Source organism: Labrus bergylta, chromosome 15 (genome assembly GCF_963930695.1).
Source record: "Labrus bergylta chromosome 15, fLabBer1.1, whole genome shotgun sequence".
Classification (NCBI taxonomy): domain Eukaryota; kingdom Metazoa; phylum Chordata; class Actinopteri; order Labriformes; family Labridae; genus Labrus; species Labrus bergylta.
Window position 1 is genome coordinate 790249 of NC_089209.1, and position 14931 is coordinate 805179.

Here is a 14931-nt window from a genome sequence, read left to right on the forward strand (position 1 = left end):
GTCTGCTGACCTCTCCGTCTGCTGACCTCTCTGTCTGCTCACCTGTCTGTCTGCTCACCTGTCTGTCTGCTGACCTGTCTGTCTGCTCACCTGTCTGTCTGCTCACCTGTCTGTCTGCTGACCTCTCTGTCTGCTCACCTCTCTGTCTGCTCACCTGTCTGTCTGCTGACCTCTCCGTCTGCTGACCTGTCTGTCTGCTCACCTGTCTGTCTGCTGACCTGTCTGTCTGCTCACCTGTCTGTCTGCTGACCTCTCTGTCTGCTGACCTGTCTGTCTGCTCACCTGTCTGTCTGCTGACCTGTCTGTCTGCTGACCTGTCTGTCTGCTCACCTGTCTGTCTGCTCACCTGTCTGTCTGCTGACCTCTCTGTCTGCTGACCTCTCTGTCTGCTGACCTGTCTGTCTGCTCACCTGTCTGTCTGCTGACCTGTCTGTCTGCTGACCTGTCTGTCTGCTCACCTGTCTGTCTGCTCACCTGTCTGTCTGCTGACCTCTCTGTCTGCTGACCTGTCTGTCTGCTCACCTGTCTGTCTGCTGACCTGTCTGTCTGCTCACCTGTCTGTCTGCTGACCTCTCTGTCTGCTCACCTGTCTGTCTGCTCACCTGTCTGTCTGCTGACCTGTCTGTCTGCTGACCTCTCTGTCTGCTCACCTGTCTGTCTGCTGACCTCTCTGTCTGCTGACCTGTCTGTCTGCTGACCTGTCTGTCTGCTGACCTGTCTGTCTGCTGACCTCTCTGTCTGCTCACCTGTCTGTCTGCTCACCTGTCTGTCTGCTGACCTCTCTGTTGTCTGTCTGCTGACCTGTCTGTCTGCCTGACCTCTCTGTCTGCTCACCTGTCTGTCTGCTCACCTGTCTGTCTGCTGACCTCTCTGTCTGCTCACCTGTCTGTCTGCTCACCTCTCCCTCCCTCTCTCTCTCTCTCTCTCTCTCTCTCTCCCTCCCTCTCTCTCTCTCTCTCTCTCTCTCTCCCTCCCTCTCTCTCTCTCTCTCTCCCCCGCTCTGTCTCTCTCTCTCTCTATCCCCCTCCCTTCTCTCTGTCTCTCTCCCTCCCTCTCTCTCTCTCTCCCTCTCTCTCTGTCTCTCTCTGTCTCTCTCTCTATCTCTCTCTCTCTGTCTCTGTCTCTCTCTCTCCCTCCCTCTCCCTCCCTCTCTCTCTCTCTCCCTCTCTCTCTGTCTCTCTCCCTCTCTCTCTCTCTCTCTCTCTCTCTCCCCCTCCTTCTCTCTCTCCCTCCCTCTCTCTCCCTCTCTCTCTCCCCCTCCTTCTCTCTCTCCCTCTCTCTCTCTCCCTCTCTCTCTCTCTCTCCCTCTCTCTCTCTCTCTCCCTCCCTCTCTCTCTCTCTCTCTCCCTCTCTCTCTCTCAGGTGTTGATTTCATCTGTCTTCTTTTTAAAAGTATTTTCAGTCTTATTTATTTTGTTTTCTGACTGTGAGCTTCAGAATCCGCTCGGCCCAAACTAAACACCATGAACGTCAGACCAGGTGACCTCATCACCTCTACCTGTATTCACAAACGTGCTCCGAGCATCTATGTGAGGAGTGATTCAGGATCCAAGTGTCCTCTCCTTAGAAACTCTCTTGAGGGCCGAGATGATTTGTAAATAACTTAAATCTGGATTCTTTGTTCGACACGGGTCCACCTTCACTTCTTACAGCGAGCACATTTCTTTCATCATCATGTCAACAGGAAGGTTTTTGAATCTAAAAAAACAGCCGTCACATGATGATGTCACTCAGGTGTGTGTGTTTGTTTCTCTCTGCCACATGGAGGCGTCACTTTGCTCCTCCTCCTCGCTACTCGCACTCTGGGAAGAAGTAAGTTCATCCCCAAGGTTACCCACAATCCCCTGCATACCACCATCCATACATAACCCACAATCCTCTGGGGGAGCTAGCCGTCAGATCTAACCTGAGTCGTAGCTGCTAGCTTTGTGCTAACAGTAGCTTGTTAGCTTAGCATAGGGTGACGTACATGTTGGCCACCTCTCACTTTGATAACGCTTTCAGTCTTCACAAAAGATACCCCAAAATATATAAGGAGCTTTAAATCAGACCTTTAAATGAGACTCCGCCCCCTGGCTGCTTTCAGAGCTCTGTTGTTGAGTTTGTTTGTTGTGGTTCTCTCACTCACCGACTCTCCTGCTGCTGTAATGTTGTTAAAGAAGCCACAGTTTGTTACCACGGCAACAGAAATAGAAGTCCTAGACACCCAATATTGGATCATCTTTTGTTTTCAGTTACAAAAAGCTGCAAACGACCTCCTGCACACGGTCTAAATTGCACAATTATGTTGGCAACATGGAGTCTTTTAAAAACTTGAGAACTTATCGATGGTTAAACAACAGATGGTTATTGTTGTGGTATCAAAGTTTTGTCCATCATGACAACCTTACTGCACACTCAGTGAAACTTGATGAGTGTGTCAGCAGCCGGGACCATTCCATCTGGTACTCTACATTAAATATATGAATAATAATAAGTCATGTATTATGTAGACTACTGAGCTCTAGTGTTGTGTTCATGTGTTTGGATGAGGATCATATATGTGATGGTGTGTCATGTCTGACCTGCTGTCACCATGTATGGACACTCCTCAGTCACAGTGATGTGTTCTCCTGACATGACCTGAACGCAGCACGACTCAGGAAGTCCTTCAGCAGGATCTTCTCTGAGCTCGTCTGTCATTCAGGACCACATTAAAAACCCTCTGAGTTCTGGTTCTGGTCTTTAAAGCGGGCTCAGACCCCGCCCTCAGATTGGCTCAGACTCCTCCCTCAGATCTTTGTTTTGGGCGTTTTACAGCGACCATGTGCTACAGTAACTTTCAGACATGTTAATATCTCTTCTTTCTTCTCATCCACTTGCAGACCGCTGACCTGGACTCCACCCCGCAGAAATCAGAGACCACGCCCCCCTCGCCCTCCACCACCTCTGAACACGAGGTCAGTCATAGTCGTGGTAGATTTACTGTGTGTCATGTTACTGCAGATAATACATGTTTACTTAACCTGCATCAACATGTTGCTTCAACAGGAAGTCAAAGCAGCGTCAGTCCCAACAAGCCCCTCCCCCCCTTACCAGAGCTCCGCCCTCAGCACACCAAAGGTACGCCTCTCCCTCAGGTCGCCTCGGTGTCCAACCAGAGACGTGGTGCCCTGATCTTTTAATGATAGACATATTGTTTGTTTTCAGCCCAAAGCTCATCAGCTGAGCATCAAGACATTCTCCAGCCCGACCCAGTGCACCCACTGCACCTCCCTGATGGTCGGCCTCATGCGCCAGGGATACGCCTGTGAAGGTACCAACACTGCAACTCTAAAGTCAAAGTTAGACATTAAGCAGATTTAAATATAATGTTGTTTATTGGCTGGAGAAAATCAGAATTAGGATTATGACCAGGTAGACAGGACTCCTGTTGTCAACAAGCTTTAAACAAATACAGTTAAAGAAATGTTCATTAGCTAGCTTAAAGGTCAAAGTTGCTCAGATGTTAAAGTGTTTGTTGGTTAGCTAAGGGTTAAAAGTTTTGTGGCTGAAATATAGGATAACGTGTGTTGTACTTCACAAGTGTTAACATAAATAAACAGCCAAACTCCTTTTCAAGAACCAGGAAGTGAGCGTGTTTGCTCCTTTAATGACTTCTTCAAAGTAGACGAGATGACAATGAATCAGAGTGAAACTAGAAAAGAAAAATACAAGATGCATTTAGTAGTTGGAACAATAGTAGAGAGTACATTTACATTAAACTCCTATAAACTTAGAATAAATGTACATCAAATGTATCAATATAGACGATCAAACATGTAAACAACAAGTTAGACTTACAGCCATTACTCTCTGAAGGATTCACACCAAGGAGGACTTTGGTTCAACATGGAAACCCATACAGACACCACCATGCTCCTTCTGTTTACACACTTTTTACTTCCTGTTTCCTGCTTCCTGATTCTTCACAGATTTCAAAATAAAGGAACAATAAGCTTTTTTTCTAATGACAATGAAACTTTGTCCTAACATATAAAACACATCAAGGGTAGAACAGCTGGCTTTAAAAGGAAAGTTGCCAGTCAGGAAGCTGAAAGGTAAAAGTTTCTTCCCAGTTAGCTTTGCAGTTAAGTTGCTGGCCTGCTAGCTTGGAGGTAAAGGTTTTAAGATAAAGGAATCTTGTTGCCGAGCTCAAAGGTGCTGATAGGCCAGTGTAAAGGGGAACGTTGCTGATTGAAGTTGCTCAATGAGGTGGGACTCCCTCGTTCACCTGTTTCTCTCTCTTTAGTGTGTTCCTTTATCTGCCATGTGTCCTGCAAAGACCACGCCCCCCTGGTCTGTCCAATCCCGGCCGAGCATGCCAAGAGGCCGCAGGGCATCGATGTCCAGAGAGGCATCGGCACCGCCTACAAGGGCTACGTCAGGGTGAGTGAAGTACTTGGATGCTGTAATGTGATGCAGTAGTCGCTCTGCAGTCTTACAGCACGTTGCTCTGTCTATCAGATCCCAAAGCCGAGTGGCGTGAAGAAGGGCTGGCAGCGAGCGTACGCCGTGGTCTCTGATTGTAAACTGTTCCTCTACGATGTACTGGAGGGAAAGTCCACCCAGCCAGGTGTGGTGGCCAGTCTGGTCCTGGATCTCAGGTAACAGTCTACATGTGTGCCCGCTCACAGGAGAGCTTCAGGAAGTTAATCTATGGATGTCTCAGGAAAGGGGTTTGGTTGGAAGATGTTTGGGGTATTAAGCCCAGGGTAGTAAATTTGACGAGATTTATACTGAATATTTTTGTGTATATTGAGTCACTTCCTTTTTGACCTTATATGGCAAACTGATTTTCTAGAGACGAGGAGTTCTCCGTTAGCTCTGTGTTGGCGTCTGATGTCATCCACGCCACCAGGAAGGACGTCCCCTGCATCTTCAGGGTAGGAAATCCTGCCTACCCCCCCTCACACACTTACATACACTCACACAGACAGACACACACACTCTGACCTTTGACCTCCTTGTTTTGATGTTATCAGGTGACGTCTGCTCAGCTGGTCTCTCAGCTGTCCGCCGTGTCTCTGCTGGTGCTGGCGGAAAGCGAGGAGGAGAAGAGGAAGTGGGTCAGGATCCTGGAGGGTCTGCAGAACATCCTGACCAAGAACCTGCTCAGGAACCGACAGGTGCACGTCCTGAACGAGGCCTACGACGCCTCGCTGCCCATCATCAAGACCACACTGTCCGCCGCCGTGCTCGGTCAGTAACAACTGCTGCTAAACACTTCTAGTTACTACACTGTACCTGGTCAACATGTAGTTAGCATGTTATTAACATGTAGTTATAATGTTATGATTATGTAGTTTTAAGTGTTAATACCTGTGATATGTAGCTAACGTGTTATTACATGTTATTAACATGTAGCTAAGGTGTTATTCCAGTTAGTTACATATGCTACACTTGCACTACACGATCATAACATGCTTATGTGTTATTACATGTTATTAACATGTAGTTAGCATGTTATGATCGTGTATTTGAAGTGTTATTAACACATATGTCATATGTAGCTAACGTGTTATTAGCATGTTATTAACAGTGTTAGTCAGTAATAACTGCTGCTAAACACTTCTAGTTACTACACACTGTACCGGGTCGTACTGACTCTACTTCCATTTAATTATTCTCAAACTTTGTCTGCAGATCGAGAGAGGATCGTTCTGGGAACAGAAGACGGACTGTTTGTGGTGGAGGTCACCAGAGATGGTGAGACCCAATCAGACGCTTGTATACATGGACTGACACACACAGAAAGATTTTTAATGACCCGTCTCTCTCTCCAGTGATCGTGAGAGCAGCAGACAGTAAGAAGGTTTATCAGATCGACTTGATCCCGAAGGAGAAGATCATCGCTCTGCTCTGTGGCAGGAACCGCCACGTTCACCTCCACGCCTGGGGGGCGCTGGAGGGAGCAGAGTCCTCCTTTGACATCAAACTGACAGAGACCAAAGGCTGCCAGGCTCTAACCACGGGGGTGCTCCGGCCTGGAGGCCCCGCCTGCCTGCTGGCCTCCGTCAAACGTCAGGTCAGACACCTGGACACCTTACATTGTAGCCCCTCCCCCTCACTGTGGGGTGGTTCTGTTGGTGTTCTAATAGGCTCTGGTCCCTGCAGGTTCAGTGTTACGAGATCACGCGAGTGAAGCCCCACTATAAGAAGCTGTGGGAGGTGCAGGCTCCAGGTGTGGTGCAGTGGTTGGGTATGGTGAGGGAGCGGCTCTGTGTCGGTTATCCTTCGGGCTTCGCTCTGCTCGCCCTGCAGGGGGAGTCTTCCCCCGTCAGCCTGGTGAGTCCGGGGGACCCATCCCTGGCCTTCCTGTCCCAGCAGCCTCTTGACGCCCTGCACGCCCTCGAGGTGGGATCGACTGAGCTGCTGCTCTGCTTTAGCCAACTCGGCATCTATGTGGACGGACAGGGACGCCGCTCCAGAACGCACGAGCTGATGTGGCCGGCCACGCCCCTCGCATGCAGTACGTTCATACTATTACCTGTAGTACATGCAGAACAGTAGTTTAACTGTATAAGGTGTAGCAGATAGGTGTATCTGGGTCTCAGGTGACTTCAGACAGGTGTATCTGGGTCTCAGGTGACTTCAGACAGGTGTATCTGGGTCTCAGGTGACGTCTCAGGTGAATCTGGGTCTCAGGTGACTTCAGACAGGTGTATCTGGGTCTCAGGTGACTTTAGACAGGTGTATCTGGGTCTCAGGTGACTTCAGACAGGTGTATCTGGGTCTCAGGTGACTTCAGACAGGTGTATCTGGGTCTCAGGTGACTTCAGACAGGTGTATCTGGGTCTCAAGTGACTTCAGACAGGTGTATCTGGGTCTCAGGTGACTTCAGACAGGTGTATCTAGGTCTCAGGTGACTTCAGTCAGGTGTATCTAGGTCTCAGGTAAGTTAGGACAGGTGTAGCTGGGTCTCAGGTGACTTCAGACAGGTGTAGCTGGGTCTCAGGTGACATCTCAGGTGACTTCAGACAGGTGTATCTGGGTCTCAAGTGACTTCAGACAGGTGAATCTGGGTCTCAGGTGACTTCAGACAGGTGTATCTAGGTCTCAGGTGACTTCAGTCAGGTGTATCTAGGTCTCAGGTAAGTTAGGACAGGTGTAGCTGGGTCTCAGGTGACTTCAGACAGGTGTAGCTGGGTCTCAGGTGACATCTCAGGTGACTTTAGACAGGTGTAGCTGGGTCTCAGGTGACGTCTCAGGTGACTTTAGACAGGTGTAGCTGTGTCTCAGGTGACTTCAGAAAGGTGTATATGGGTCTCAGGTGACTTCAGACAGGTGTAGCTGGGTCTCAGGTGACTTCAGACAGGTGTAGCTGGGTCTCAGGTGACTTCAGACAGGTGTATCTGGGTCTCAGGTGACTTCAGACAGGTGTATCTGGGTCTCAGGTGACTTCAGACAGGTTTATCTGGGTCTCAGGTGACTTCAGACAGGTGTATCTAGGTCTCAGGTAAGTTAGGACAGGTGTAGCAGATAGGTGTATCTGGGTCTCAGGTGACGTCTCAGGTGAATCTGGGTCTCAGGTAAGTTCGGACAGGTTTATCTGGGTCTCAGGTAAGTTCGGACAGGTTTATCTGGGTCTCAGGTGACGTCTCAGGTGAATCTGGGTCTCAGGTGACTTCAGACAGGTGTATCTAGGTCTCAGGTGACGTCTCAGGTGAATCTGGGTCTCAGGTGACTTCAGACAGGTGTAGCTGGGTCTCAGGTGACTTCAGACAGGTGTATCTGGGTCTCAGGTAAGTTAGGACAGGTGTTGCAGATAGGTGCATCTGGGTCTCAGGTGACTTCAGATAGGTGTAGCTGGTTCTCAGGTGACTTCAGACAGGTGTAGCTGGTTCTCAGGTGACTTCAGACAGGTGTAGCTGGTTCTCAGGTGACTTCAGACAGGTGTAGCTGGGTCTTAGGTGACTTCAGACAGGTGTAGCTGGTTCTCAGGTGACTTCAGACAGGTGTATCTGGGTCTCAGGTAAGTTAGGACAGCTGTATCTGGGTCTCAGGTAAGTTAGGACAGCCATTGCAGATAGGTGTAGCTGGTTCTCATGTGACTTCACACAGGTCCTTCAAGCAGCAGGTGTAGTTCTTGATTTAAATAGTTGCACCTGGTTGCCAATCAGCTTCAGTTTGTGATTGGCTGACGATAATGATGTCATAAAGGAAGTGATGAATTCTGACAGGTAATAGATAAACACCTGTCTCTCTCCAGGCTCTAACTCCTCCCACCTGACGGTCTACAGCGAGTATGGAGTCGATGTCTTCGACATTCACACCACAGAGTGGGTCCAAACCATCTCCCTCCGCAAGGTAACCAATCACAGCTCAGTACTACTCCGAACCTTCCAATCACAGCTCAGCAAACAGCCAATGAGAGTTAAGAATGAGCTGAATGTGTCTCTGTCCTCAGATCAGACCTCTGAACGTTGAGGGGACGTTAAACCTGCTGAGTTCAGAACCTCCTCGTCTGATTTACTTCAGCAACAGCTCATCAGGTAAATCACACCTGGACACAATCACATCTGGACACAATCACACCAATCACAGTTACTTCCAATCACTCCTGACCCAAGCACATTCACCTGTACACTGTAACACTACCTTTACTCTCTGCCACCCCTAATCTAACCTGTCTTTCTCTTTCTCTCAACCTGTCTGTCTCTACCTGTCTGTCTACCCGTCTCTGTCTCTACCTGTCTGTCTACCCGTCTCTGTCTCTACCTGTCTGTCTACCCGTCTCTGTCTCTACCTGTCTGTCTACCCGTCTCTGTCTCTATCTGTCTCTGTCTCTACCCGTCTCTGTCTCTATCTGTCTCTGTCTCTACCCGTCTCTATCTTTATCTGTCTCTGTCTCTACCTGTCTGTCTACCCGTCTCTGTCTCTACCTGTCTGTCTACCTGTCTGTCTACCCGTCTCTGTCTCTACCTGTCTGTCTACCCGTCTCTGTTTCTACCTGTCTGTCTACCCGTCTCTGTCTCTACCCGTCTCTGTCTCTACCCGTCTCTGTCTCTACCTGTCTGTCTACCCGTCTCTGTCTCTACCTGTCTGTCCTCAGAGGGAGACCTCACCATCCCTGACACGTCAGACCACAGCAGGAAGTTGATGGTTCGAACTCGCAGCAAACGGAAGTTCCTCTTTAAGGTTCCTGAGGAGGAGCGGATTCAGCAGAGGAGGTGATTTTTATGAATAAAACGTGTTGTTCATTTGTCAAAGTGTAATTGTGTATATAATGTCCTTAACATGTCACATAGTATTTAGTTAACGTGTTGCTAACATCAAATTAAATATATTACCTGTAGTAAATGTGTTAGCATGTTATTAAAATGTACAATGTTTTTTGGGGGCTTGTTAACATGTAGTTAGCATGTTATTAGCATGTAGTTTTAAGTGTTATTAACACGTATTTCATATGTAGCTAACATGTTATTAGCATGTTATTAACATGAAGGTATCATGTTGTTTTTAGTGTTAACACGTATGTCATTTGTAGCTAACGTGTCATTACCATGTTATTAACATGACGTTAACATGCATAGTTAGCATGCTATGATTGTGTAGTTTCATGCAAAGATTTCTGCCTTTTAATAAGAAAGTTTTTTCTTACCACTGTAACTTTTGCTGCTTTGCTAAAGTGCTCATGATGGATAGGCCGGATCTTTGTAACATAACAAAGAGTAAGGTCTTTTACCTGCTTTATGTAACATAACAATGAGTAAGGTCTTTTACCTGCTTTTTGTAACATAACAATGAGTAAGGTCTTTTACCTGCTTTTTGTAACATAACAACAAGTAAGGTCTTTTACCTGCTTTTTGTAACATAACAATGAGTAAGGTCTTTTACCTGCTTTTTGTAACATAACAATGAGTAAGGTCTTTTACCTGCTTTTTGTAACATATCAATGAGTAAGGTCTTTTACCTGCTTTTTGTAACATATCAATGAGTGAGGTCTTTTACCTGCTTTATGTAACATAACAATGAGTAAGGTCTTTTACCTGCTTTTTGTAACATAACAATGAGTAAGGTCTTTTACCTGCTTTTTGTAACATAACAATGAGTAAGGTCTTTTACCTGCTTTTTGTAACATATCAATGAGTGAGGTCTTTTACCTGCTTTATGTAACATAACAATGAGTAAGGTCTTTTACCTGCTTTTTGTAACATAACAATGAGTAAGGTCTTTTACCTGCTTTATGTAACATAACAATGAGTAAGGTCTTTTACCTGCTTTTTGTAACATAACAATGAGTAAGGTCTTTTACCTGCTTTTTGTAACATAACAATGAGTAAGGTCTTTTACCTGCTTTTTGTAACATAACAATGAGTAAGGTCTTTTACCTGCTTTTTGTAAAGTGTCTTGAGATAACACTTGTTATGAGTTGACGCTATACAAAATAAATTGAATTGAATTGAAAATAGTTGAAGTGTAGCATATGTAGCTAACGTGTTATTGCCATGTTATTAAACTGTAGTTATCATGTTATTATCATGTTATTAACATGAAGTTAGCATGCTATGATCGTGTAGTTGAAGTGTAGCATATGTAGCTAACATGTTATTGCCATGTTATTAACCGTAGTTATCATGTTATTATCATGTTATTAACATGAAGTTAGCATGCTATGATCGTGTAGTTGAAGTGTAGCATATGTAGCGTGTTATTACCGTGTTGTTAACCTGTCATGAATGACCTGTGTGCAGAGAGATGCTGAGGGATCCGGAGCTGAGGTCTAAGATGATCTCTAATCCTACAAACTTTAACCACGTGGCCCACATGGGACCAGGAGACGGCATGCAGGTCCTCATGGACCTCCCTCTGGTAACTCCTCCTCACTTCACCTCCTCTGCATGTTCTCCCCCGGCATGTTCTCCCCCCACCTCCTTTCCCATCCTCCCCCCAAACTGCTCGGTTCATCACACTGACTCCTCCTCTCTTCTCCTCCCTCCCCTGTTTCACCTTCCTCACCCCTCCTCCTCCTCCTCCCTGATGTTCAGGTTGGTGATGTCACCGCCTTCACCCCCACCCCCTCTCCCTCCCCCTCCTCCTCTTCCTCCCGTCACACCCTCATTTCTCCCCCTTCCAACTTTGAGCACGTCTATCACATGACCTCGGCATCGGCCGGCGCCTTCTTGCAGAAAGACGCCTCCTCTTCCTCCTCCCAGCAGAGCCTCCTGCAGCCTTCCTCCTCCTCCTCCTCTCCCTCCACCTCCTCTCTGGGAAGGGTAGGCCAGCTTCTCTCTATCTCCCCCACCTGCTCCCTCACTGACCCAGATCCCCTGCATCCCTCCCACCTGTCTGATCACCTGTCTGTGGTTACCTGAGCCCTAGACACGCAACACACCTGTAGATATACAACACACCTGTAGATATACAACACACCTGTAGATATACAACACACCTGTAGATATACAACACACCTGTAGATATACAACACACCTGTAGATATACAACACACCTGTAGATATACAACACACCTGTAGACATATTACACACCTGTAGATATACAACACACCTGTAGATATACAACACACCTGTAGATATACAACACACCTGTAGACATATTACACACCTGTAGATATACAACACACCTGTAGATATACAACACACCTGTAGACATATTACACACCTGTAGATACACCTGTAGATATACAACACACCTGTAGACATATTACACACCTGTAGATATACAACACACCTGTAGATATACAACACACCTGTAGACATATTACACACCTGTAGATACACCTGTAGATATACAACACACCTGTAGATATATTACATACCTGTAGATACACCTGTAGCTATATAACACACCTGTAGACATACAACACACCTGTAGATACACCTGTAGATATACAACACACCTGTAGATATATTACACAACTTTAAATCAATCCAAGGTGTTCATGTTAAGGTGTTTTAAGACTAAGCTGGAGTTCAGGTAAAAAAAACAGCTTCATTTCTTCACCTCTCTTTCTCTTCCTCTGTCTTCTTTTCAATGTGCTGAACTTTACCTGTTCTCTGAAGTCCCACCTTCTGTGTGACACAGTTCCACTACATTTCCCATGAGTCCTTGCCTATGAAGCTCTGTGAAAGTCTTCTGGGAGCTGTAGTTCGACGTTATGTGTTATTAAAGTCCTTTAATGTTTGTGTGAACATGTTGAGTTTGTCTCACAGAAACACTGAGAGCAGGTGCTGAACATGACCACTGGGGGGTGCCAAACCCACACCATTCACTCCTCCACTCTTCTGTGTGTGTGTGTGTGTGTGTGTGTGTGTGTGTGTGTGTGTGTGTGTGTGTGTGTGTGTGTGTGTGTGTGTGTGTGTGTGTGTGTGTGTGTGTGTGTGTGTGTGTGTGTGTGTGTGTGTGTGTGTGTGTGTGTGTGTGTGTGTGTGTGTGTGTGTGTGTGTGTGTGTGTGTGTGTGTGTGTGTATAGAGTGTGATGCATTCCTCCCAGGAGGACTCCATCAAAGACAAGCCCCGCCCACTGTCCAGTATCTCCCGGCAACAGAGAAGCAAGTCACACATCACTCGAACAGCCTCAGGTACGCACACACACACGTTTAACAGGTTTGTGTGTTTCTTTGTAAAGCGTGGCAGCTTGTGTCAATGTGTGATTTCATGCCTAATCTGTTCTCATTGGTTCAGATTTTGGAGGAGGAGCTTCTTCTCGCAGTATTTCTGATCCAGACCAGGACCTGGACCGAGAGGTAAAACACACACACACACACACACACACACACACACACACACACACACACACACACACACACACACACACACAATGATGTGTTTGTTGTTGTATTAACTTCAGTTTAAAAACCTTTATTTAATATCTGAAGATGACAAAAACAACCTGTAACTCTCTCTCTCTCTTTGTGTTGATGTCTCTCGCCCAGCCGGACTCGGACTCGACCAAACACTCAACCCCCTCCAACAGTTCTAACCCCAGCAGCCCCCCCAGTCCAAACTCCCCCCATCGCAGTCAACTCACCCTCGACGGTCTGGAAATGGACCCCTGATGCCCCACCCCCATTTAAGAGGCTCCGCCCTGTATACAGCTAAGCAAGGAGGAGGGGCTTAAATAACCAATCAGGCTGCAGACTGAGAGTTTAGATTTTACTTGATAATTTTATTGTTGCGGGTGAGTTTGTGCTTCCTGCTGCTTTTATATTTGTTGGATTTTACCTGCTGGGAAGCCACGCCCCCTGGTTTAAACCCCACCCCTGCTGATGGCTGCTGTGTGTTTGACTTAAGTCTGATTGGCTAAGGGACCAATCAACTCCTCCTTCTTTTTAACTGACTCTGTTAAGCTTTAGCGTGCTGTTAGCTGCTAAGCTAACTGTGGCTACCTTCCTGACAGACAGGAGGTCTCACTCTGATGGAAAAACACTGTATGAATTATTTTAAAGTTTTCTTAAAGTTGCACATCATCATCATCATCGTTGTTGTTGTTGTTGTTGTAGGAGAAAAAAAATCTTTGATTTTGTGTCAGTGATGATATTTCCTGTTTTATCCCATGACCCTGCCCAGGTGAGGGGGGGGGGGGGGGGGGGGGGTGGGGTGCACACCTGAACACTACTGCTTTGTTTCTTCCAGAATCACCAGTTAAAGAATCTTTGTAATTATGAAATATGTTAGCAGCTGAACAGAAATCAATAAAAGACTCTGAAGAGAACTTGAGTGTGTCCGTGTCAAAGGTAGCACACCTGGAGACAGGTGAGCAAACACCTGGAGATGGGTTAGGTAGCACAGCTGGAGACGGGTGAGTAAACACCTGGAGACAGGTGAGCAAACACCTGGAGATGGGTTAGGTAGCACAGCTGGAGACGGGTTAGGTAGCACAGCTGGAGACAGGTGAGTAAACACCTGGAGACGGGTTAGGTAACATCTGTAAATGGGAGGAGAAATCTGGATATAGGTGAGGAACACCTGGTTTATCTTATTTTCCTCTGATGTGATTGTATTTAATGTTTTTTTATAGCTTTATAAACAAACATCAAATTGTGATTTTGGGATAAGGGGGGAGGGGGGGTGTGACATCGTCAGTGAGGTCAGAGGGTGTTTGAGAGCGCGCTCACCAGACTGCTGTTTTTTTCATGTTTAATTCAGAGCCAGGTCAGCCATCAGGCGCTCATTAATAATGAATTTTACCCTCAGTGGTGTCTGGCAGGTTAACGAATAATTAATGAGGGGGCGTGGCCTGTCTGCCTGTTTACATACTGAGAGGCAGCCAATCAGATGATGTGGATGAGAGCAGGGAGACAGCGGAGCCAATCAGAGAGCATTTCGGAGTGAACCAGGTCAGTGACTGGGGGATCAGAATCAAAACAAGTTGTGTTTTTGAAGTATCTCTCAGCGTGGGGTCTTCATGTGAGGAGGAAAAACAGGCGTGTTTTTAATCCATATCAGAACCTGAGGTGAAGTTAGAAGATCCGTTCCTGATGAACCCAAAGACCTCTGATTGGATTACTTTGTCAGGTGAGATAAACGTGAACATCAAACTCTTGAGTTGGTCAACAGTGACGCAAAGATTTCACAAACTAGGCCGAGGCTTAGGGGGGTAGATTGAACCTGATCTGAGGGTTTAAAACAAACAGCTCGATGTCGTCTGCGTAGAGATGTTAAGAACTCAATAATCCGTCCTGGTGTCGTCGGGTTTATAGAGAAGAAAAAGGGGTCCAAAGACAGCACCCCGTGGAACTCCGCCCGATAAAAGACCAGAGTCTGACTCAAGGTCCCAGAGAGAAAGGACCAGTGCAGTACCTGTGATGCCCACCAGGGGCTGCACACCTGAACTCAGAGAGCTCTAAACGTTATCAGAATGATTACAAAAAAGTGTTACTTTGAGTATAAATAGCAGCGTTACAGTAACATAATCATTAAAAATCAATTAGGCCCCGTGTTCATCTAGC

General features: G+C 46.7%; 1 protein-coding gene across 6 annotated transcripts in view; it reads left to right on the forward strand.

Annotated features, from left to right (window-relative positions):
* Positions 1-13694, forward strand: part of cdc42bpb (CDC42 binding protein kinase beta (DMPK-like)) — a 36873-nt gene extending 23179 nt beyond the window's left edge. For 2 of the 6 annotated variants that reach the window (XM_065963923.1, XM_065963925.1), the window contains 19 exons: positions 1768-1812; positions 2865-2939; positions 3031-3102; positions 3190-3295; positions 4271-4407; positions 4486-4625; positions 4823-4904; positions 5004-5220; positions 5665-5727; positions 5805-6046; positions 6136-6490; positions 8231-8328; positions 8429-8513; positions 9074-9191; positions 10716-10833; positions 11010-11237; positions 12453-12561; positions 12665-12726; positions 12916-13694. In XM_065963923.1, coding sequence (XP_065819995.1) covers positions 1768-1812; positions 2865-2939; positions 3031-3102; positions 3190-3295; positions 4271-4407; positions 4486-4625; positions 4823-4904; positions 5004-5220; positions 5665-5727; positions 5805-6046; positions 6136-6490; positions 8231-8328; positions 8429-8513; positions 9074-9191; positions 10716-10833; positions 11010-11237; positions 12453-12561; positions 12665-12726; positions 12916-13038 — 2475 coding nt within the window. In that variant the 3' untranslated portion in view covers positions 13039-13694. The remainder of the gene's footprint in view (positions 1-1767; positions 1813-2864; positions 2940-3030; positions 3103-3189; positions 3296-4270; positions 4408-4485; positions 4626-4822; positions 4905-5003; positions 5221-5664; positions 5728-5804; positions 6047-6135; positions 6491-8230; positions 8329-8428; positions 8514-9073; positions 9192-10715; positions 10834-11009; positions 11238-12452; positions 12562-12664; positions 12727-12915) is intronic. The other 4 variants (XM_065963927.1, XM_065963928.1, XM_065963924.1 and 1 more) reach the window with 2 other exon arrangements.
* Positions 13695-14931: the final 1237 nt, after the last annotated feature.